This window comes from Piliocolobus tephrosceles, chromosome 20 (genome assembly GCF_002776525.5).
Source record: "Piliocolobus tephrosceles isolate RC106 chromosome 20, ASM277652v3, whole genome shotgun sequence".
Classification (NCBI taxonomy): domain Eukaryota; kingdom Metazoa; phylum Chordata; class Mammalia; order Primates; family Cercopithecidae; genus Piliocolobus; species Piliocolobus tephrosceles.
The window spans coordinates 5,945,858-5,968,586 of NC_045453.1; the positions used below are offsets into that span (position 1 = coordinate 5,945,858).

At 50.0% G+C, this 22,729-nt stretch overlaps 1 protein-coding gene across 1 annotated transcript in view; it reads left to right on the plus strand.

Moving 5' to 3' along the window:
* The first annotated feature begins 7,413 nt into the window (after positions 1-7,413).
* The window catches only part of BPIFB4 (BPI fold containing family B member 4), a 29,544-nt gene continuing 14,228 nt past the window's right edge, over positions 7,414-22,729 (plus strand). Inside the window, exons 1-10 of the mRNA XM_023220622.1 lie at positions 7,414-7,528; positions 8,885-8,947; positions 9,200-9,719; positions 10,740-10,844; positions 11,868-12,011; positions 14,790-14,853; positions 15,322-15,382; positions 16,514-16,605; positions 18,268-18,468; positions 20,944-20,997. Coding sequence (XP_023076390.1) covers positions 7,423-7,528; positions 8,885-8,947; positions 9,200-9,719; positions 10,740-10,844; positions 11,868-12,011; positions 14,790-14,853; positions 15,322-15,382; positions 16,514-16,605; positions 18,268-18,468; positions 20,944-20,997 — 1,410 coding nt within the window. The 5' untranslated portion in view covers positions 7,414-7,422. The remainder of the gene's footprint in view (positions 7,529-8,884; positions 8,948-9,199; positions 9,720-10,739; positions 10,845-11,867; positions 12,012-14,789; positions 14,854-15,321; positions 15,383-16,513; positions 16,606-18,267; positions 18,469-20,943; positions 20,998-22,729) is intronic.

Below are 22,729 nucleotides of genomic sequence, written 5' to 3' on the forward strand. Positions count from 1 at the left end.
GGAGAATAGGAGCTTTCCAGGGAGAAGAGGCACTAGTATCCCAGGAAGCAAGGATGAGTGAGACTTGTTCTTGCCCTGTGGTGTGTTGGGGCGGGGGGGGGGGTCCCTACTGGCTGCACATCAGACATGGACACAGCTCAGAAAAGAGCTGTGCCAAATGCTCTTAGTGCAGATGGGGAGACTGAAGCCAGAGCAGGGCTTGGCTGTCCCCGACACACACACAGCAGAGTCGGGATGAGAGAATAAGGGTCCTGCCTCTAGGTCCTAGGCTTCTCCCCACTGCTCAAGATGGGCCCCTTTGGTGAAAAATGCCCCCAAGTTGGCACTTATGGATGGCCTGAGTGAAGAAGTGCCAACCAAGTTTCGAGCACTGGCTCAGAGGATTTGAGGCTAGGTGATAGGCAGGGTAGACTTGGAGCTCATCTGAAGGTTTGTCCACCACTCATTCATTCAGCCGACCAGCTAGCCATCCATCCGTCCATCCATCCATCCATCCATCCATCAATCCATCCATCCATCCATCCATCTCCCCTCGCATCCAGCCTCCCATCCATCCATTTCTCCATCTACCTTCCAATCCAACTGCTCCTCTATCCATCCATCCACTCACCTTCCCATTTAGCCTCCTATTCATCCATCCATACACCCTCACATCCGACTTTTTACCCATCCATTATTCTATCCACCCACCCACCCATCCATTCTCTCATCCATCCATCCATCCATCCATCCATCCATCCATCCATCCATCCGTCCATCCATCCATCCACTCATGCATCCATCCATCCATTCTCTCATCCATCCATCCATCCATCTTCCCCCTTCTTCCTTCCTTCCCTTCCTCCTTCCCTTCCTCTTTTCCTTTTCTCCTCCTTGCTTTTCATTCATCCACCCTACATTTATTGGTGCCTGCTACATGCCAGTGCCGGATGACATGCCCGGGTTTATCTTCCTGTATCTGATTTCCAGACACTTCCAGTGCTACTGATTCCCATCATGGTTAAATCAGTGGCTTGAGTTAGCTGCCCATGTTCAAATCCCAACCTGGCTTCTGGTTAGCCATGTGGCTTCAGGCAAGTCATTTCATCTCCTTGAGCCTCAGTTTCTTCATCAGTAACTTGAGGATGTTCTATTATGGCTTCGAGGATTAAACCAGCACTCAGGATGGTGACCCATCCATAAGAAGCCCCCAGTTCCAGTTAGCTCTTGTTACAGTTGCATTATTCTATCTCCTCTCCATGCACAGCTCCAGCTGTCCCTACTCATCTCTCACAAGGAACACCCTTCCCTGACTCCCACTCTTCTCTCTTCCATCCCATTCCCATCCTGCCCATCCTTGACCTCCTCTGACCATCTCTCACTGTTACTGACAGCCCTGCAGTGGCTGGATTCCTGGTGCCAACAGGAAAGTCTCCAAGCTCCGAGGCTTGGCATTTAAGGCTGCCTGTGACCTGACCTCAGCTGATTCCTCCTGGAGCATGCAGAGGGAGCAGAGCTGTCTCTGTGCCTCCGGCTCCTCATCTGCGAAGTGGGACTGTTATAGTATTCACTCACAGGTCATCTGGGGATGAAACCAGACAATCCTTGTAAAGTTCTGAGAAGAGTGCCTGGCACCTGGAAAACAAGTAACAATGTGCAGCCAGGCCTTTGCACGGCTCTTCCCTCTCCCTGGAACATTTGCTCTCCTCCAAACGTACCTGGCAAACCCGTGCCATCCTTCACACACAGGACAGCGCCTCCGCATGTGGCGGCAGGGCCCGGTACTGCATGGGCCACACTGGGCGCTGCCTCAGTCTCACTCTGCCACTTGCCCAAGAGCTCTTCAAGGTCAGGGACAGTGTCTGCTTCATCATGGTGAGTCCTGCAGCTGCAGAGAGTAGACGTGAGAGCAGCTAACCTCTGATGAGTGCTTACTGTGTGCTGGACGCTAGGATGGATGCTTAACATTCCTTAGTGCACTTAACTTCACAGCCCCTGGGATGGGTGGGTATTATCTCCCTGTTCTACATATAAGGAAACTGAAGCTCAGAGAAATGGAATCAGCCAACTTCTAAGTGGCAGAAGCAGGATTTGAACCAGACCCCTCTGACTCGAAGATGTCACTGCTATGCCAGAAAGTTCTTGCTGTATTTATTGCATGCTTACTAAGTGCTAGACGCTGTTCTAAGTGCTTTAGGTACGTCATGTCATCAGCTTCTTGAATCAACCCTGCTTTCTAGGAACTGTCTTCACCTTCATTATACAGTTGAGGAAACTGAGGCATAGAGAAGTTAAGTGATATGTGCAAGGCCCCACAGCTAGGTAATGATAAGGTCAAGGTTTGAACCTAGTACCCACCCCTGCCTCTGGACCCCAGTCTCCGAACTCTGCCCTTACGGTGAGGAATCAAGCAAGACGGAAGGAAGCCCCTTGCAGCCCTGGAGGGCTGAGAGTGCATGGCAGGGGGGCAGGGGCTGAGTGGAGGGTTGGTGGTGGGTCTGGATCTGTTTTCTAATCTCAGCAGCCCAGTGTGACTCCCTCGCCCCTGTGTACCTTGGGGGTGAGTCACTTACCAGGGAATCTGGATGTCCTTCCAGCCGTCCCCCACTATGTCCTTCCAGCTCCAGACAAAGGTGCCTTTTGGAAACTAAGCCCAGGTGATCTCCCCGGCGCCAGGGCTGCCCTAATCCTCTCAAGGCGGCCAGGAAGGACCCAGGGGACAGGCTGGCCTCAGGACTGAGAATGGGCACAGAGTCTTGGGTGACTGGCACCACATTCATGTGTGCACCGCACTCTACAGTTTATCGTGTGCATTGGTTCTGCCCTCTTAGGAGTGGGGAAAGGCACAGTTGCCCTCTTTGCATTGTATTCCATTTAAAATGGTAATATATTTGTTTCACAAGCATTTTTACCACACTTACTAAGTGCCAGGCAATGGGGAACCACAAAGACTTTAAACAGGGAAGACCCAGGAGCTGAGTCACTCAGATGAGTAACATCATTTTGAAATGTCCTTTCTAGTTTCCCCATTTTACAGGGGTGCAGACTGAGGCACAGAGAAGGAAAGTCATTGTCACAAGTTTATGCTCCTAGCAGGCCGGGCAAAACTTACCCCTACTCAGTGCCTGCTTTCATCAAGGGGAACTAAAGGGGGCTGCTGTTGACGGAAATCCGAGGCTCCAGGGACATTCCACGCATTTCCGATGTAATTCTCAAAACCCTCCTGGGAAAGTGTGATTATGCCCCTTTTTCAGGTGGCCCAGCAGAGGCCGGGGACAAGTGATTGCTGAGGCTGAAAGGGCAGGTGGATGTGGGAACGCAAGAGTGTGTGACTCTTGGAGTCCCTATTTCCCATTCCAGGAACCCCTCCAGCCCGCACAGGAGGTAATGAGGTGGTCTGGGCTGAAGCTACTTCCTCATGCCCTCATGGCCCTCCAGACTTGCTGCCATGTGGGACCCAGGATGGTAAGGATGCAAATGCCACTCGCTGAGCCCAGCTGTGTGCAAGACCCTGTTCCCAGAGCTTTGCAGGTCAGGCTGGTTCCAATCACCCTCTTACAACCAAGGAAACAGCGAGACCTGGCAGCAGAAGTCAAGCCCAGCAGCCAGCTCCAGAGCCTGTGCTCTTAACGGTTCCATCAGTGCACACACTGCAGATGGGGAAACTGAGTTCCAAGGCGGGGTTGGCCCAGTGGTACAGAAGAAGTGAGGGGTGACATCGGCCGAGCTTGGCAGGACTTATATCAAAGACGCCTGGCTTCAGAGCCGCCACTGCCTCCAGGGAGGAAGGAGGAGGCACCTCCTTGGGGAGTCGGGACGAAGCACGTTTTTATTCCCAGTTTGACTTGAAGACAGGCCTTGGTGGAGAGAGAAATGTTTCCCTGCCTCTCAGAATTAGCAGACGGGCAGGGTTGGCGCAGGGAAGAGATGGCATTGATTAAACATGGAGGTAGGACCTGGATTGGGGCTGTGGGGTGGGAAGCAAGGAGGCCTCAGGGAGCACTCAGTCCACTGGAGAGCAAAAGATGAGTTAATTCATTCATTCACTTGTTCATTTGTTACACTGGCATCTATGCCTGTGCTGGCCTAGGAGTGGGGCACATAGCTGGTTCGCCTGGAGAAAGAACACCTCACTATGGGCCCCAGGGGTCTCTGGATGGGCCGGAGGAAGTGTAGGGGCTGGGGGAAGCTTCCTACAACTGTTGACCTTTTGACCCTTAGAATCTGGAGAGGGTTTTGTAGACAGCAGAGATTGCACGTGCAAAGGCCCAGAGGCAGGGAAGCCGGGGATGATGAGGAGGGGCTGGAAGGAATGGGCAGCTCTGTGTGAAGAGAAGACTGGGATGTGTGTATGGAAGGCCTTGGATGCCAAGTGAAGTGGTCTGGGCTGTGTCCCAGCAGGTTTTGGGGGGTGCAACTGGGAAAAGGCAGACGGAACATTCTGGGGTAGTGGAAATGTTCTATATTGTGATAGGAGTGTGGGCTGCATGACCGTAAAAAATGGTCAAAACTCAGCAAATGAACATTTAAGTTTTGCGCATTTCACTGTATTTAAAGATATAAAGAAAGAATCCGAATGGCATGCGGGGTGAAGAGTCTAGTGGTAGTATACTGATGTCTGCAACTTTCAAATGCATAGAAAATAAAAGATGGACTAACAGATGGATGCAAATGTGACAAGAATGTAAATGGTGGGTATCGTTGGTGGGAACAACGTGGCAACCATGTGTGTCCACTGTACAATTCCTTCAACTTTGCTGTAGATGTGAACATATCATGAGGAAATAGTTGGGAAAAACTTTGTTGTATCTCGTACATAGTAAACACTCAATAAACAGCAGCTGTTGTTATTACTTTGGGACTATTATTTCAGACCCCTAAGAAATGAGTGAGGAATGTTTTTCTGATAAAAAAAAAATGCATATTCGTGCACCAGTCCCAAGTTTGAGGAGTTGGATTCATATTCGTCTCCCTTCGTCCTGAAATCAGCCCTGTGAGGCTGATATTAAACTCACTTAGCAGATGGAAAGAATGTGAGGCTCAGAGGAGGGAAGTGGCTGGCCCAAGGTCATATGGTGAGTTGGAGGCTGAGCAGGGTTTGGACCTGGGTCATCCTGGTGCTGAGTCCAGCCTGGGCACCTCCTGTCTACCCAGATCATCTGGAATGGCTAGTGCCTGCCTTAGAGTTGGAAACTAGATGCATCTGGGGGTGCTTCCAGTTCCCCAAGCTTGGGGCCTAGCTGGGGTCTCCGGGAACGTGTTCAGCCCAAGGGATGATAAAACCCAGCTCATGTGACACCATCTGGGGCTGAGTGCAGGTCTTGGAACTAGCCACAAACCACAAACCCTTGTGGTTTTGGGGCTCAATGCCCAATTTGCAGAGCAAATCTGAATTCCGGTCTCTTGTAATTACATGGTATTTCCCTCTCTGGGGTCCGGGCTCAGGCTCAGGCTGCTATATAAGACTGATCTGTGACCAGACTCAGCCAAAAGCAGAGGGGCTGGGAAGCGGGACCTCTCAAGACTCAGCGGCAGGGACCTCCTGGGGGTAAGGAGGCTCCCCTTCTCTACTCAGTGTCCGGCAGGGGAGGCAGAGGCCTGGGAAGGTAATAAGGAGAGAGTCCCAGCCTGGAGATCCACCAGGATGGCCCCTCTCCAAGTTCAGGTGTCTTGTCTGTAGCATGGGCCTAGTCAGGAGAGTCTCTTGGGAATCAACAGAAAGGCCTGGGTCATGCCAATTACATGCGTGAGCAGAGCTGCCCTTGTCTTTCCCAGGGATAATGGGTACCGAGGGTCCTTGCTACCTCCTGGAGCCTCCTCAGCTGTTTGCTGATGCCAGAAATCCTTCCATTGGTGCCCATCTTTTTAACTGAAAGGGGTGATTCCTTTTTGAACACAGCTCTCTAGAAAATGAGGTTGGGATGAGGTGAGGAAGCCAGAAAAAAAATTCTTGCACATAATAGTCCTTTATATTCTAGTGTAAATGAATGCCTCTAATATTCTTCTGGGAGCAGATAGGAGTGGGGAAAGAATCTGGGGACTCTGTGAAGTCCAAAAGAAATAAAGACAGAAAAAGGAGGAGAAGGTGCCTAAACAGAGGTGGCTGAAATCAACAATTTTTTGGCTCAGATGAGAGGCCATGCCCTGTGCTGATTCTCTGAGGCTTGTGGGTGTGTAGCTGGGGCTGATGGAGTGAGAGAAGTGGGTGAGGGCATGAAAGGAGCAAAAGGAAGCTTCCCAGAGGCTATGCAGCTCATTCCAAAATGCATGTTTCACCTCACCAATCTCATACCATTCCTCACCCACTTCTTAGGTGTCTGAAATAGTAGTCCCAAAGTAGTAACAATAGCTGCTTTTTATTGAGTGTCTACTATGTATGAGATACAGCTTGTTTGTGATTTGGGAGCAGAGGTTCAAAAAGATAAAGCCTCTTTCCTAAGCATTAGGACCCAGATATCTCTGACTCAGAGTCGTTAATATTAACCACATGGTGTAGAACTGACTCCTCCAAAGAGCTGGGAAGAGTGTTTGTTGGTGAGCTGAATGGGTGGAAGGGTGGCTAGATGAATGTGTGGATGAGTAGATAAACTGATGGAAAGATGAATGGATGGATGGATGGGTGGATGGATGGTTGGATGGATGGAGGGATGGGAGGATATATGGCTTGCCAGCTGTTTGGAAGACAGATGGATGATAGATATATGGGAAGATGGATGGATGGTTGGATGGGTGGACGGATGAATAAATGGAGGGAGGAGAATGAGTAGATGAGTGAATGGATGGGTGGATGGACGGATGGGTGGTTGGATGGATGGTTGGTTGGATGGATGGATATATGGCTTGCTGGGTGTTTGCATGACAGATGGATAATAGATAGATGGAAAGACAGTAGGTTGAACATATGAATGGATAAAAGAATAACTAAGTACCCTAGAACTTAAAGTATAATAAAAATAAATAAATAAAAATAAAATACATGTATGTATAAATAAAAAAAAAAAAAGAATAACTAAGAAGGGGGAGAATGAGTAGAGGAATAGATGAGTGAGCGAAGAGATAGGTAGATGCCGGAGAGAGTTCCTCAGAGCCTACCTGCTCCCAGTTTGGTGTTTTGGTTGGAATCCCCATTACCCATCTACCTGATGCTCAATTTGTCAATCCCATCGTGGGAGTTAATTAGACATCCATTCTCTGAAACAGTGTGTTTAATGGGTCTGCTTTATGTCACAAGATTCATTTCCATCTGAAAAACTCAAAAGGTGGTATCTGGAATTCTGGACCATGCCTTACTGTGTGACTTTGGCTGGCTTCCCCCGTCTATGGGTCCCAGGGTCCTGAGATAACTCTTGGCTAGGTCTGCCTAGTGCCACCTGCCCACCAGGATGGCGGTGCCTAGCCACATCCGCATCTGTACTTTCTCCTCCACAGGGAAGCAGTGCCAGCATGTGGACGGCGTGGTGTGTGGCTGCGCTGTCTGTGGCGGCTGCGTGTGGCACCTGCCAAGAGACAAACACGGTCCTCAGGGTGACCAAAGATGTGCTGAGCAGTGGTGAGTCCAGCCCCGAAGGGGTGAGGGTTGGCACGGGGCAAGCAGGGCAGCTCTGCCAACTCTGAAATACCCAGGGACCTCCTCCTCCTGGCAGAGTCCACATCGGGTGGCTGGGTGAATTCTACTCTCTGGGCCTTAGTTTCCCCTTTTTCTTTTGGCTACCATTTCCTGAGTACCTCCTATGTGCCAAGAACCATACTGGTGACTGACTTTATGCTTATTCTTTAGAGGCAATAGAGAAGAGTGATTAAGGGCCCTGGATCAGTCTTCGTGGGGTTCAAATCCTGACTGTGTGACTTTAAGTTCGTGACTTGAGTTCCCTGAGCCTCAGTTTCTTTATCTGTAAAATAGGTGTAATTATGGCCTCTATCTCAGACAGTTGATACGAGAATAAAATGAAATGACCTTTTGAAAATTTAGCACAGCTCCTGGAACTTAGAAGTCCCTCAAAAGTGGGAGCTATGACTATTCCTGCTTCCATTTCTTAGGAGCTCGCTTTTGTCATCTGGCACGTGAGGACATACTTTCATACTTTCTCCCTCAACACTCATCCCAAGCTATCACGAGCATAAAAAAATGAGATTATTTCCTATCTAAGTGACCTCTGAGTACCTCACAGGCCTCAATCTTTCAGTCCACCAGATGGGCACACTTCTGGCCTTGGCTATTTCCCAGGAATCAGTTGCGAAAATACATAAGAAAGTTTTTTTGTTTTGTTTTTTTTTTTTTTTTTTTTTTTTTTTTTTTGAGACTGGGTTTCACTCTTGTTGCCCAGGCTGGAGTGCAGTGGTACAATCTCGGCTCACTGCAACCTCTGCCTCCCTGCTTCAGGTGATTCTCCTACCTCAGCCTCCCAAGTAGCTGGGACTACAGGTGCCCGCCACCACACCTGGCTAATTTTTGTATTTTTAGGAGAGATGGGGTTTCACCACCTTGGCCAGGCTGGTCTTGAACTCCTGACCTCATGATCCACCCGCCTTGATCTCTCAAAGTGCTGGGATTACAGGTATGAGCCGCTGCGCCTGGCCTGAAGTTGATTTTTTGTAAAGAGCAGAGCACTTAGAAGGGAGGGCGATGAAGAAAATCCATGAAGGGCTGGCTGGCTGATGTCCAAATCTAGTTAAAGTGAGACCAGACAAAACCCAGCAGAAAATGAGCTGGCCAGGATGCCAGGGCTAGATCAGCCCGGAGAAGTCTTCCTGTTCAGCCTCTGCACTTCGCTGGTGGGAAAAGTGAGGCCCAGGGAACTGAGCAACACTGCGAGGTGCTGCCTGGGGGCTGGAGGTGAGCAACACTGCGAGGTGCTCCCTTTCCAGAAGGGAGGAACCCTGGACTGACGCCCTTGCCTCTCTGCAGCCATTTCAGGCACCCTGCAGCGAAGCAATACTCTCCACTCAGCCCTGAGAGAGGTGCCCTTGGGTAAAGCCCGTGGTGATGGTGGTGGGCCTCTCCTGGGCGGTCTGCTTGGTGGAAGTGGAAGTGGAGGTGGTGGGGGAGGTGGTCTCCTGGGGGGCCTGCTTGGTGGTGGGGGTGGAGGGGGTGGCAGTGGCAGCAGTGGTGGAGGGCTGCTGGGTGGTAGTGGTGGGGGGCTGTTGGGTGGCAGTGGTGGTGGTCTTCTGGGTGGTGGCCAACACCATTACAATGACTACAGACGCACTGAATTACCCCGAGGTGTTGGTGGTATTCCCTACAATGACTTCCCTGTCCGAGGACCCCCCCCAGTATATACCAACGGCAAACAGCTTGGTGGTTATTACGAGTATGGTCACATTGAGGCCAGAGACAACACTGCTCAGCTGGAGGGCCAATACCGATACGGTGAGATCCCTGAGACCGATGAAAACATCAGGGACCTCCGAAACAGCGGCTATCGCAGTGCCGAGAATGCATATGGCAGCCACAGGGGCCTCAGGCGATACAGGTCAGCCGAGGGGGCGGCACCTGTGGCCAGGCTTCACCGGCGAGAGCTGCAGCCTGGAGAAATCCCACCTGGAGTCGCCACAGGGGCGCTGGGCCCAGGTGGTTTGCTGGGCACTGGAGGCATGCTGGCAGCCGATGGCATCCTGGTAGGCCAAGGTGGCCTGCTCGGTGGAGGCGGTCTCCTTGGTGACGGAGGACTTCTTGGAGGAGGGGGTGTCCTGGGCGTGCTCGGCGAGGGTGGCATCCTCAGCACCGTGCAAGGCATCACAGGGTAAGGAGGGGACAGGTTCTCTCCAGAAAGCCCCCATGCACCTCCAAACGGGGATGATCACTCCCTGAAGCTGGAGTTGTGGGAGGGAAGGTCTTCAGAGCCCCACACACTTCAGGGCTTGGCCTCAGGATTGGACGTCTTAAGAGCCCCAAGTTACATGGTTTGGGTCTTGGCATGAAACAGTCCTAAGTTTGAGACCCAGTTCAACTTTTCATGTTTGTGTGTCACTTTGGGCCATCGATATCATCTCTCTGAGTCTCAGTTTCCTCATCTATAGAATGGTCATGGTAATACAGTGTAGTGGAAAAGACCCAGAGGATTTTAAAACTACACATATATATCATAAGTTCTGTTATGCTCAGCCTGCTCCTCATAGTCAACATTTAATTTAACAACTATTTAGAGCTCCTACTATGTGCAGGGTACTGTGTTGGCACTGGGGACATGACCCAATGGTAAGCCAAGAAAAGACACATTCCCTGTCTCCATGGAGCTTGCAGGCTGATGGGGTACGTGGGCATTGATAAGAAGCCTAAAAATAATCACACAGTTTCGACAGTGGCAAGAAGTTCATGGAGAAATAAGAATCTCTATAACAGGGCAGCTCACCTACCTAGGGAGGTCAAGGGAGGCTTCCTGGAGGAAGAGGACCTTAAGTTGAAATCTGAAAAATGTATAGGAGGGAATTAAGCAAGAGGAACTTACATGTATAGGAGGGAACCAGGCAAGAGGGGCAGGGATGAGCAGAGGGAGGGAATGGCATCTTGACATGCAGAAAAGATTCAAAGGAAATATATGGAATGCACACAGCGGGCCTCTGGGCATTGGGATTACGGGTCGTGGCATTTTTGCCTTAATTTTTCTGTTTTCCACATTCTGTCCTTGAACTGCGGGTGTCTAGTGTCTTTAGAATCAGGAGGAACAGATGGGGAGCAGAGAAAAGGGGTGTAGGGGAGGGTGCTCGGGTGAGCTGGTGGTAGTTGGGGTGGCGTTCTTCTCACCGCTCTGTGTCCCGAGCAGGCTGCGAATCGTGGAGCTGACCCTCCCTGAAGTGTCTGTGCGGCTCCTGCCCGGCGTGGGTGTCTACCTGAGTTTGTACACCTGTGTGGCCATCAACGGGAAGAGGTGTGTGCCCTTAGCCCTAGAGGGGTCCCACCACCCTATGGCCCAGCCTCTGTATCCGTAACACAGAGGCTAGGAAGACCTAAACTTTTGCCAGCGCATGCCCACAGACTTGGACCAGAGGCCATCTGTCAGCTGTGAAAACAGCCTAGCGCAGTGGTTAAGATCTGGGAGGCTAGGCCAGGTGCGGTGGCTTACGCCTGCCATCCCAGCACTTTGGGAAGCTGAGGCAGGCGGATCACCTAAGGTCAGGAGTTCGAGACCAGCCTGGCCAACATGGTGAAACCCCGTCTGTACTAAAAATACAAAAACGGGATGGGCATGGTGGCAGGTGCCCTGTAGTTGCAGCTACTTGGGAGGCTGAGGCAGGAGAATTGCTTGAACCCAGGAGGCGGAAGTTGCAGTGAGCCGAGACCTCGCCATTACACTCCAGCCTGGGCAAGAAGAGGGAAACTCCATCTCAAAATAACTAAATAAATAAGTAAATCTGGGAGGCTGGAGTCAGATGATAGCTTGGGTTCAAATCCTGACTCTCTCATAAGCTGTGTGACCTTGGGCCGGTTCCCCAATGTCACCTCAGTGTCTTCACTGGCAATGCGATAATGAGGTCACCCCCTTTTCCAGGTGACCATGGCTGTAAGTGGGGAAAGGCAAATAAAATGCCTCCTGGAATATGGCTTTCCATGCACCAGGTGCTGACTAGAGGACCTCAGAGGGTGGGCTTCTGTGTGGACTTATCCCTGTGGGATGAGGTCGTGTTCACCAAGCTAGGCGATTGGGGGTCACCTTGGAAACCAGAGTGTGTGCTGAGCCCCATTCCCAGGCTTTGAAGCTCATGGGCTGAGGGGGAGATAGACTTGTTCACATGGGACTCGAGGGACCAGGGAAGACTTCTGGTTTGGGTTCCTTAGAGATGAACACGTTTCGTAACAGACGGCAGGAACAACAAGGACAGGCCTGGGTAAGGGAGGGCTCCTGGCGGCTGGGGGTGACTCAAGGTCTCCCTGGCCCCTTGGCCTCCTCCAGTCTCATTGGCTTCCTGGACATCGCAGTGGAAGTGAACATCACAGCCAAGGTCCGGTTGACCATGGAACATATGGGTTATCCTCGGCTGGTCATTGAGCGATGTGACACCCTCCTAGGGGGCATCAAAGTCAAGCTGCTGCGAGGGTGAGTGCCAGCCAGCAGTGGAGTGCCTTGGGGGTTGCTGGAGTGGTCTGTCTTTGGCACACAACATGCCATTCACTTACCCACAGGCACTGGGGTGGGCAGGACGATGATGCTGTGGGGTGGTGAGTACTCACGCTGAGCCAGCTGCACTGTCACCTCTGTCCCTGACCTGGTACATGCCTGATGGGAATTCATGGGCTGCACCTCCAAACCCAGGATGGGGCCTTCGACCAGCCTGGAAAATATGTCATTGTGACACACATTCTTTCCAGCTTTGAAAAGGCTTCGATCTGAATGGTCAGGAGCATGCCCGAGACTCACATCTCAGTTCCATGGTTCCTTGCTGTGTGATTTTGGGTAGCTCTGTTGCCCTCTCTGAGCTCCAGTTTCTGCATCTGTGAAATGGGGTAATCCTTCTTCCTTCGGGAATTGAGATAATGAATGGAAAACAGTGCATCAGCTGGGGCCTCTCGAGAGCTGATGTACATACGTCCAACAGGGGTTGTGTGTGCATTGGTGCCCCAGATTGCAGGAGCATTTCCCTCTTGGTTCTGCCGAATTCAAAGCTGGTGAGGGGATGAGAGTTTTCCTATGACATACTCCTTACGAAATGTCCAAGTCTCCACCCTCTGGCAAAGTGGTGTCAAGTGTCCGTGTACTGGCCAGCATGCTGTCCCCCAGTGGTGGTCCTGGATGAGGGCACCCTCAGAGCGGAGTCTCTTTCTCTCCGCTCCCTGCCCTCTTCTTTGGCTTCTCTCTTGGAGGCCTCCGACCCCGCTTCTTCCTCTCCGTTATTATCCATCTTCTGGCCCAGTTCCCCAAGCCCTTCAAACTCATTGTGCAACTTGAACCCCAAACCTTCTGATTCCTGTGGGCTTCTCGGAGGCTTTACTTCTGCTTCAGAGAGAATGAAGGCAAAGAAAATCAGTTCCCAGGGCCCAGGCAAGGAGAGGAGGGTGAGGGAAACCCATGGAAACCTCACAGATTTATAAGTTCACATTTTCACTAGAAAGTATATACTTGGTAATACATGGTTCACAAACATAAAGTGACAAAAAGGCACAGAGCGCAGGGCTTCTTCCTATCCCGCCTCCTTCTGCCTGCCTCCCACCAAGCTCACCAGTTATTCATCTCTCAACTCTCCTTCCAATTTCTTCGTACACATGAAACAAATAAAAACCTGGAGTCTCATCTCCCCCCCTCCTTTTATGCAAAGGGGCACACACTATAAACACTGTTTTACACTTGGCTTTTTTTCATTTACCCTATTGGTAGAATTTTCTGCATCCAAACATTGAGAGCTTCCTTGTTTAACTTTTTACAGCTGCATAATATTCCATTGCCTGGATGAGCCATCGCTTATTTGGCCGGTCCTCTATTGTTGGATATAATTTGCCTAATCTTGTGCCCTGACAAGTAAGGTCACAATGATTAATTAACCTTTTACATATGTCATTTCGCAGGAGGGTTGATGAACCTGTTGGATAATTTCCCAGAAGAGGAAAAGAGTTTGTGCCCTGAATGTACATAAAGCAAAGTCCAACTATCCCCTCAACACACACACACACACACACACACACACACACACACAAAAGCACACATGCATACACACACATATATATTCTTAAGGCCCCTATCATCTAAGGAGAGGTGGAACCAGGATAAGCCCCTCAAGGTGAATCCACTTAAAAGGGAGAAATGCATAATTAGCTTTGGGAGAAACATTCTAATTAGGGCTTTATCTCAAGAAATTCTTTGCTTTGCTGAATTGGCGCAGCACTGAACAATCAGCCACAACCTCAGAAGAGGGGACCCAGGCAGTGTTCGGAGGCGAGAGACAGAAAGCAGTTCTCAAGAGGTTCAGCTGTCAGGGACACTTTGGTGTAGGATGGTCATGCTTCCTTCATCTCCTTATCACTGCAGGCCCCTGGAAACAAATTCTTAGACCAAAAATCTGTCTGTCCATCTATATGTCTTGTCTATCATCGATTTTCCTCCTTAACTAACAGCTTGGGAGGGTTAGTTAAGAGCTGGGCACAGTTGTGTGCACCTGTAGTCCCAGATACTCAGGAGGCTGAGGCAGGAGGATTTCTTGAGCCCAGGAGTTCAAGGCTGCAGTGAGCGGAGATTCTACCACTACACTCCAGCCTGGGCAACAAACTGAGACTCTGTCTCAAAAAAAAGATAGCCGCGTGGGTTACTTCTGTGGACCTCGGCCTCCTTGTCTGTAAAATGGATCACCTCTCCCAATAGTTTTAGCACCAACAATCCATCCTGTCTTGTGGACCACATAAGTGCATTTTATTGGCCAGTATTTCTCCTTCCCTGCCTTCCATAAACATTTATTGAGCACCTACTATGTATTAGATACTGAGTTAGATGCTTACATAAATGAACACATTCATTTTTGCTTGGCGAGGACAATATAAGGTTGCAGCAAATGGCCCATTTGAAGGTCAGATAGGCAGGTGGGACTGACTTTTGCAGTTGAAAATCAGCAACATTACAGCCTGGGCCTGACTCATTGTAAAGCTCCAGAAACTTCGTTTATCGAATGAATGAATGTATAAATTCATGAAAAGTCCAACAATTTGCCTGGGTGGCCTGTCTAGTCAGTCCAAGGTGAATGTACTCTGTCCTCCCAGCTTTCTGAACAATTTTCCAGCACTCTGAGTTTCTCACTGTTCAGAGCCTGGACTAGTGACCCGCAGGGTGGACAGCCTTGGTGAGGCCTGCATGGCTGCGAGCCTTGACCTCCTCCTGCTCCTGTCTCCTTAGGCTTCTCCCCAACCTCGTGGACAATTTAGTGAACCGAGTCCTGGCCAGCGTCCTCCCTGACTTGGTAAGAAGCTGTCCCAGGATGGGAGCAAGGGGCACAGGCTTTCCCCAGACCAAGGGGCCATAGTCCAGCCTCCATTCCTGGGGGCCTGCAGGTAACCCAGAGGGACAGAGAGAGCCAGGGCCTGGGGCATATTTTTGGAGGGTCTGGGAAGGACCCTGAGGAATACGAAGGGACAGATTAGTGAAGGGCTAGGGAGAGGGAGCTTGAGAATTGCATAGTTCCAGGTTTGAATCCCGGCTTGGGCACTTCCTAACTGGGTGACACGTTGCATCACCTTTCTGAACCTCAATTTTCCCATCTGTAAGTGGGAATTAGAGACAGCCTTCCTCACAGGGCTGTGGCGAGGACAGTGCCTGGCACAGAGCAAGCAGTTGGTAAATTTTAGCTATCGTTACTCTTGCATCCCCAACTCCCTTGCTCTGACTCCCTGCAACGTCACCAAGTCTCTGTGCCGTTTCTCCCCTGCAGCTCTGCCCCATCGTGGACGTGGTACTGGGTCTTGTCAACGACCAGCTGGGCCTCGTGGATTGTAAGTCCTTCCTGCTTTGCTTCACTGGCCAAATTCTACAAGTGCAGCCCTGGGGAAGGCACTAAGGATCAGATACTTTCTGGGAGGAGGGCTCAACATGGTGGGAGCCACAGACCTGCCCTTAGTTAGGCCCTGGAAGTGACATGTGGTTAATGCCACAAGGGAGGTGCCACCTGGCTTTCACTCTTGCTCCCAAACACCCCCCTGAGTACCAGAGAGAGAAGCTTCCACCGGGGTCTGGGAGGTAATGCTCTGTCCTGGGAGTCAGGAAGCTGGGTTTGAGCCCCAGCTCTGCCCCGGCCGCTGTGTGAACTTGGAGAGACTCTTCCCAGTTTTCTCATCTCTCAAATCTCTCAATTCACAGAGGGGTTGGAGAGTGACTAGCAGGAGACACACCACTGTGGAGACTGACCAGGGCCTTAGAACCAGGCTCCACCACCATCTCAGACCCTGGATTTCTGAGTCACATTCCTGAAAGCAAGCCCGCCCTGTGTGGCTGTGCCATTTGTGCAGTGCACCATTCCAGGGACCTCCTTTCACATGGATTACAGTGGAATGGCAGTGTCTCGAGTTGCGCAGTGCAGAGCCTCCACAGCCACATAGGGCAGCCCTCTCTGATAGTGCTCCCATTTCTCTGGGACTCTAGGCTGTTTGAGAATGGCTTTTCAAGACAGGAAAATCTCCTTCCCTTTGTGGCCAGAGATGAGGAAGGAAGAGCCCAGAAGCTGGAACTGTTCATTACACAGTCAAGGAGATGACAGATTCAACTAAGCACCGCATTGTGGAACCCCTAAATTCATTCCCTGGTGCACAGCACTTCAGAGTTTACAAAGCTTATCAACATCCAGGATGTCATTGCACCCCCTCCCCCTGCCAACATAGTGCCAGAGGTTACAGTAAACCCATTTTATAGAGGAGGCAACTGAGGTTCAAAGAAGTGCAATGACTTGCTTGGGTTCACACAGCAAGGAAGAGGCAGAGTTGGGATTTAAACCCAGAACTTTTGCTCTTTTCATGGTGTCTGGAGCTGGAGCCTGGGCCTAACTTGTCCACCCCCAGCCCCAGTGTACAAAGAGGGAAGGCATCTGGATGGTGAGGGGACCTCCTTGTGACCCTCTCCTTTGCCCGCAGCTCTGATTCCTCTGGGGATATTGGGAAGCGTCCAATACACCTTCTCCAGCCTCCCGCTTGTGACCGGGGAATTCCTGGAGCTGGACCTCAACGTGAGTGTCTGGGGTTCAGGGCAAAGTGTGGTGGCCCTCCTCCCAAAGGCAGCAGTATCAGCAAGGCCCTCCCAGGGCTTCTGCTGAATGCCTGGGAAGCAACACTTGACAGGACCCTTTCTGATTAGAAGGCCTTCTAGGAGCTGTGTTAGAAAACATAATCATAGCCAGCATTCCAAATGCTTACTGTGTGCCAGGCACGTTCTGCATGCTTTGTGTCGATTAACTCAGCCTATCCTCACAGCAACCATATGAGGGAGGCACTTCTTACTGAGGAAACTGAGGCACAGAGAGGTTAAATCACTTGCCCAAGGTCACACAGCTAATAAATGTGGACCTGGGATCTGAACTCAGGTAATCAAACTACTAGGTGCTAAAAGAGCTGCTGCTGTGGAACTGGGTGTGCTGGAGGAATAAGTGTGGCCAGAGGTATGCTAGTAAGCATTTAACCATCAGCTCTCCATGATTTTATAAAAAACGTCCTGATTTGTAGCATTGGCTGGTTTCCATGGTATCAAAACTCCCACCATGGACAGCTTCAAGTTACCAACGTGATGTCAGTGAATGCAGAGTTGGGAAGAGATGTGTGAAATCTGACCTGGTGAGCTGGTATGAGCTGACTTCTCCAGCACTGGGCTGCATCCGGCCCCTAATTTTGTATGGGGCACACACACAGATATACCTTCCCTAGGCTTCACGAACACAGACGCCTCCATACTTGCTCCAGCCTCCATACTTGCTCCAGCAGATACAGAGATGCAGGTGCACATCCGTGCCCCTGTGTATACAGGCGCACCTGTGCATGCGTATATATTTCCAGCCCCTGTGCATGCACACTTAATATATTCATAAACATACATCCGTTCAAGACGGATTCATTGGTCACCCATTGTATGCCAGCCTCTGGGCTGAGTGCTGGAGGTACAGTGATGAACAAGACAAAGTATCTGCCCTGATGGAGATTAGAATGTTTTGGAGAGGACAGACCATTAAAAAAAATCACTCAAACAAATATACAGTTCTAAATCATGAGCACGGTGATCAAGAATCCGAAGCTATCAGAGCTTAAAGCAGGGGATATATGATCCACCCAGGGAGGTCAAGGAGAGCTTCCTGGAGGAGGTGACATTTCAACTGAGAGCTGCCAGATGAGTGGAACTTAACAAGAGAAGAATGTGGGGAAGGGAATATCCTGTGGGAAGGCCCCATGGTTGGGGTGGTGGTGCTGCGGGGAGACTGACAAGGCCCTGGTGGCTGTACAGAGGGAAGGTAAGAGGCAGAGTGGCTTGGAGGCTGGAGAGGTCTCATGGAGCGATCACCCAGCACCTTATAAGCTGTGGAGGGGAGTCTGGTCTTTGGAGGGTAGATATACATTGTGCAGATGCATACACATGCTAGTTCATCACTGCAGGGCTGAGTTTGGAGAGGATCCGTCATACCGTGGCTGTAATTGTAAGTGACCATGAAACAGGAACTGCAGAATGTTCCATTGCATCATAAACTGGAGGAGAGTTGGGACCATACATCAAAGAGCCACTCAGACTCTGTGGGTTTAACCAAAAATGGCTGCCTGGAGGCAGATTCAGGGCCTCACTCCAGCCTTCAGTTCCCTTCTTTCCATCTTCTCCTTCCGCATGACCCCTTTCTTCTCTTCTCTCCCAGACGCTGGTTGGGGAAGCTGGAGGAGGGCTCATCGACTACCCACTGGGGCGGCCAGCTGTGTCTCCCAAGCTGATGCCAGAGCTGCCTTCCATGGGTGACAACACCAAGTCCCAGCTGGCCGTGTCTGCCGACTTCCTGGGCTCAGTGCTGACTCTGCTGCAGAAGCAACGCGCTCTAGACCTGGACGTCACCAATGGCATGGTGAGTCACAGCCCCACCGGAGGGAGGTGGGTGGAGAGCACACAGCTGCCAGTGACCCTTCTCAGTCCCCACACTTGGGGAATTTGCTGTGAAGTGAGAACTGTAGATGGTCCACCCCTTGACTCACCTCCAGCTCATGGGTGTGCATCAGTTATGTCAGTGCTGGCCAAAGTGTGGTGCTTGGGAGGATTTCAGATGGTCCACAGACCAAATCTCATGATGAGAAAGTTGCTCCCTATTCAATTTTATTTAATTTTATTTCAATTGTTTTTTAAAAGCGTAACATATATTCACATATATGTACCTCAATATAAATGTTTAGAATGTTTTCATTTGGTAAACAGTAATACATAAGTAACAAAATGATACATAATAAAATATCACCCTTAGGCATGCTCCAGAGTCATTTTCTTTCCAAACTTTTTCTTTCAAAAACTTTCAAGCCTTCAGAAAAGTTGCAAAATGCTACAACTGATGGACATATATCCTTCACTTAAATCCACTAGTTAAAATTTTGCCACAGTTGCTTCATATCTACCTATGTGTCCACTCACCCGCCTACCCACCCACTCCTCCATCCATCAACCCACCTATCCACCCACCCATTCATCCACCCATACTTCCATCTATTTATCCTTCCACCCACCCTTCCATTCATTCATATATCCATCTACGTATCCACCAATCCCTCTATCTGTCTATCCATCCATACACCCACCCACCCATCCACCCATCCACCAATCAAACCACCCACCCATTCATGCACCAATTCATCCATCTATCCATCAATCTGTTTATCCATCTATCCACCTATCCACTCACTCACCCACCCATCCACCATTAATCCATTCATCCATCCACTCATCAACCCACCCATCCATCCATCAACCCATCCATCTATCCATCCATCCACCTATCCACTCACACACCTACCCATTTACTCATCAACTCATCCATCCATCTACTCATCAATCCACCCATCTATCCATCAACCCATCCATCTATCCATGCATCCACCTATCCACTCATCCACCCACCCATCCACCATCAACCCATCCATCCATCTACTCATCAACCCACCCATCCATCAACCCATCCATCTATCCATCCATCTACATGCCCACTCACCCACCCACCCATTTACCCATCAACCCACTCATCCATATCCACTAATCTGTCCACCTATCCATCTATCCATTTATCTATCCATCCACCCAACCATCCGCCCATCTATCCACCCATTTATTCATTCCTTCATCCATTCATCTATCCATCCTTCCATCCACCAATCCATCCATCCATTTATATATCCATCCACCCACTCACCCATTATCAATCTATCTCTCTGTCTTTCTCTCTGTCTGCCTGCCTGTCTGTCTACCCATCTATCCTATCTGTTGTCGAGCAATTTGAGTTTTCAGAGATATCATGACATTTCATTCCATAAACTTCACTGTGTATCTCCTAAGAAGAAGACATTCTCCACAAAACCATCATGCAAATGATACCAACATCTGCTTCCATTAAGAGAAAAGTCTCCACTTGGTGTCCGTATATAGTTAGCCCTCTCTTGCACTTGTCATTGTCCCCTTTTTAACTAAGAGAGAACAGAGCTCATGCCCAAAGCTCTCCACAGACAATGATATCCATGCAGAAAGTAATGGCATTGTTTTGTTTTTATTGTATTTGGTTTTACAGTGGCCCTCTCTTTGTGTCAAGTGTACTGGCTTTCCATTTTGAGTATTTGAGGTCTTAAGAAGTAAGCCAATTTAAAGAAGATGCTAAGTAAATAATAGTACAGGTGGTTCAAGGATGTGGCAGAGGTCATGAATTCATGGACACTGCGTTATGCAAATGGACTTGATGCTGCTCTCCTTGTTTTAATAAGGAATAACATTTTTTTTTTGAGACAGAGGCTTGCTCTGTCACCCAGGCTGTAGTGCAGTGTCGCAATGTCGACTCACTGCAATCTCCATCTCCTGGGTTCAAGCAATTCTCCTGCCTCAGCCTCCCGAGTAGCTGGGATTCCAGGCATGTGCCATCATGCCCAGCTAACTTTTGTATTTTTAGTAGAGGTGGGGTTTTCACCATGTTGGCCAGGCTGGTCTCGAACTCCTGACCTCAAGTGACCCACCTGCCTTGGCCTCCCAAAGTGTTGGGATTACAGGCATGAGCCATCGTTCTCGGCCAAGAATAACATTTTTAGAGGAGAAATATTCAGGTTTTGCCTTCTGTTCTTTGAGACACTCCTTGGTTAGCTTAAGTCAGCCCAGGCCACTTAATCACAAACCAGCTACCATGATCTATGTATGGTGATGATGGCTGGATAGGCAGGACCTCCCCAAGGATCTTTAAGGGAGAGAAGATGCCCTGCTCGGTGTCGTAAAGCAAGTAGGAGTTTAATCACTGTATTAGCAATTTCTGTCTGTACCGGTAGCCTCCAGGACTCACATGGCCCTTCCTCTTGTCCTGTAGTTTGAAGAGCTTCCTCCACTTACCACAGCCACACTGGGAGCCCTGATCCCCAAGGTATGTAAGGTGGGCAGTTCCCATTGCCCTCAGCCTCATTCTCTATCTTGTTGTTTGAGAAACTGGATTGGAAGGGAAGATGCTCAGTGCTGGGGTGGGGTGCTCTCCCCACAACCCCTGCTTGGGAGTGCAGTGACAGTGATAAGGGCTTGCAGGCTAGAGCCTCATGGGTGGGGAGGGGGACACAGAGGGTTGAGGTGGAAAGACCCTGAATTCTATGGGTGGTCCAGCCTGCATAGGCCTAATCCTAGCCTGGCCACTTCCCTTGCTGTGTGACTTTGGGGAAGAGTATTAACATCTCAGAGCCTTAGCTTCCTCATCTGCCAAAAAAGGCTGCTGATACCTATTCCATAGGTTATCACAGGAAGGTAAATGAGATGCTGTGTATAAAGGTGTCAACACGGGCCAGGCACACTCAGGTGCACAGTAGCTTAGAGGGAAGAGCCAGGCCTTTGGAACAGGCAGACATGAGTCAGCACATCCCAGTCATATGACCTTAGGCACACAATTCCTCTCTCTGAGCCTCAGTTTTCTCATCTGGGAAAACAGGGTAACCATGTTCACTTCAGAAGGTGGCTGTGGACCTGGAGTCTGCACCAAGGCAAGGAGCAGGCATTTGATCAACGTGAACTATTATTACTGTTGTTAATAATTACAAATTATTTCTTCTATAAAAAGAGCAAGTGTGCTTTTGTCTAATTAGTGACCATATAGAGTTGGAACAAAGGCCTTTCCCACCCCAGTTCTGGTCCCATGTCTGGTTCTGGGCCTATTACCTTGCACCTGGAAGCAAAGTGCTCTGTACCTAGTAAGTGTCATGCAGGTGCGAAGGATAGCTGCAATCTATAGCCTTTTTAGATGTTTTCCACCTCTTTTCTGCCTGCCCTGTTTGGTCCTGGGTGGAATTCAAAGGCTCTAGGGGAAGACCAAACTCAACACGTGGTCACTATTGCCCTCATGTGGCTGCAAATTGAACACCAGAAGCATCATTCTCTAAGGTGGTAACAGTGGCAGCTCCAGCTAGCAGGTGGACCCGTCAATCGACTGGACCTTTTATTTACTGGGTCACTTCCTATGTGCACTGCACTTTACAGCTTATGAAATTGTTTTTTAGAGTATACATTTTCTTTTTTTTTTTTTTTGAGATAGAGTCTTGCTGTGTTGCCCAGGCTGGAATGCAGTGGCACAACCTCGGCTCTCTGCATACTCCGTCACCCGGGTTCAAGCAATTCCCCTGCCTCAGCCTCCTGAGTAGCTGGGATTACAGATGCTCACCACCACGCCTGGCTAATTTTGCATTTTGAGTAGAGACGGGGTTTCGCCATGTTGGCCAGGCTGGTCTCGAACTCCTGACCTCAAGTGATCTGCCCACCTCAGCCTCCCAAAGTGCTGGAAGTACAGGCATGAGCCACAGTGTCCAGTCAGAATATACTTCTTCATTTGGTTCTAATTGTTCCCTCTATCCACAGGACCAGAGAGGAGGAGCACACCATTTACAGATGGGGAAACAGAGGCTCAGAGGGGTCACATGATGAGGCGGTAGCAGAGCTGGGGTAGAAGAGGGACTCAGTCCTCAGTGGTGCTGGGCCTGCAGCAGGGGGAGTTCAGGCTGGACACAGCAATGTGTCCTGGAGACCTGGGCTGCACAGAGTCATCAGGGGAGGGGACTTCTTTCTATTTCTTTTGAAAGCAATATTGTGGTTTTGCCCATTTCTCTATGGTCAGTTAACAT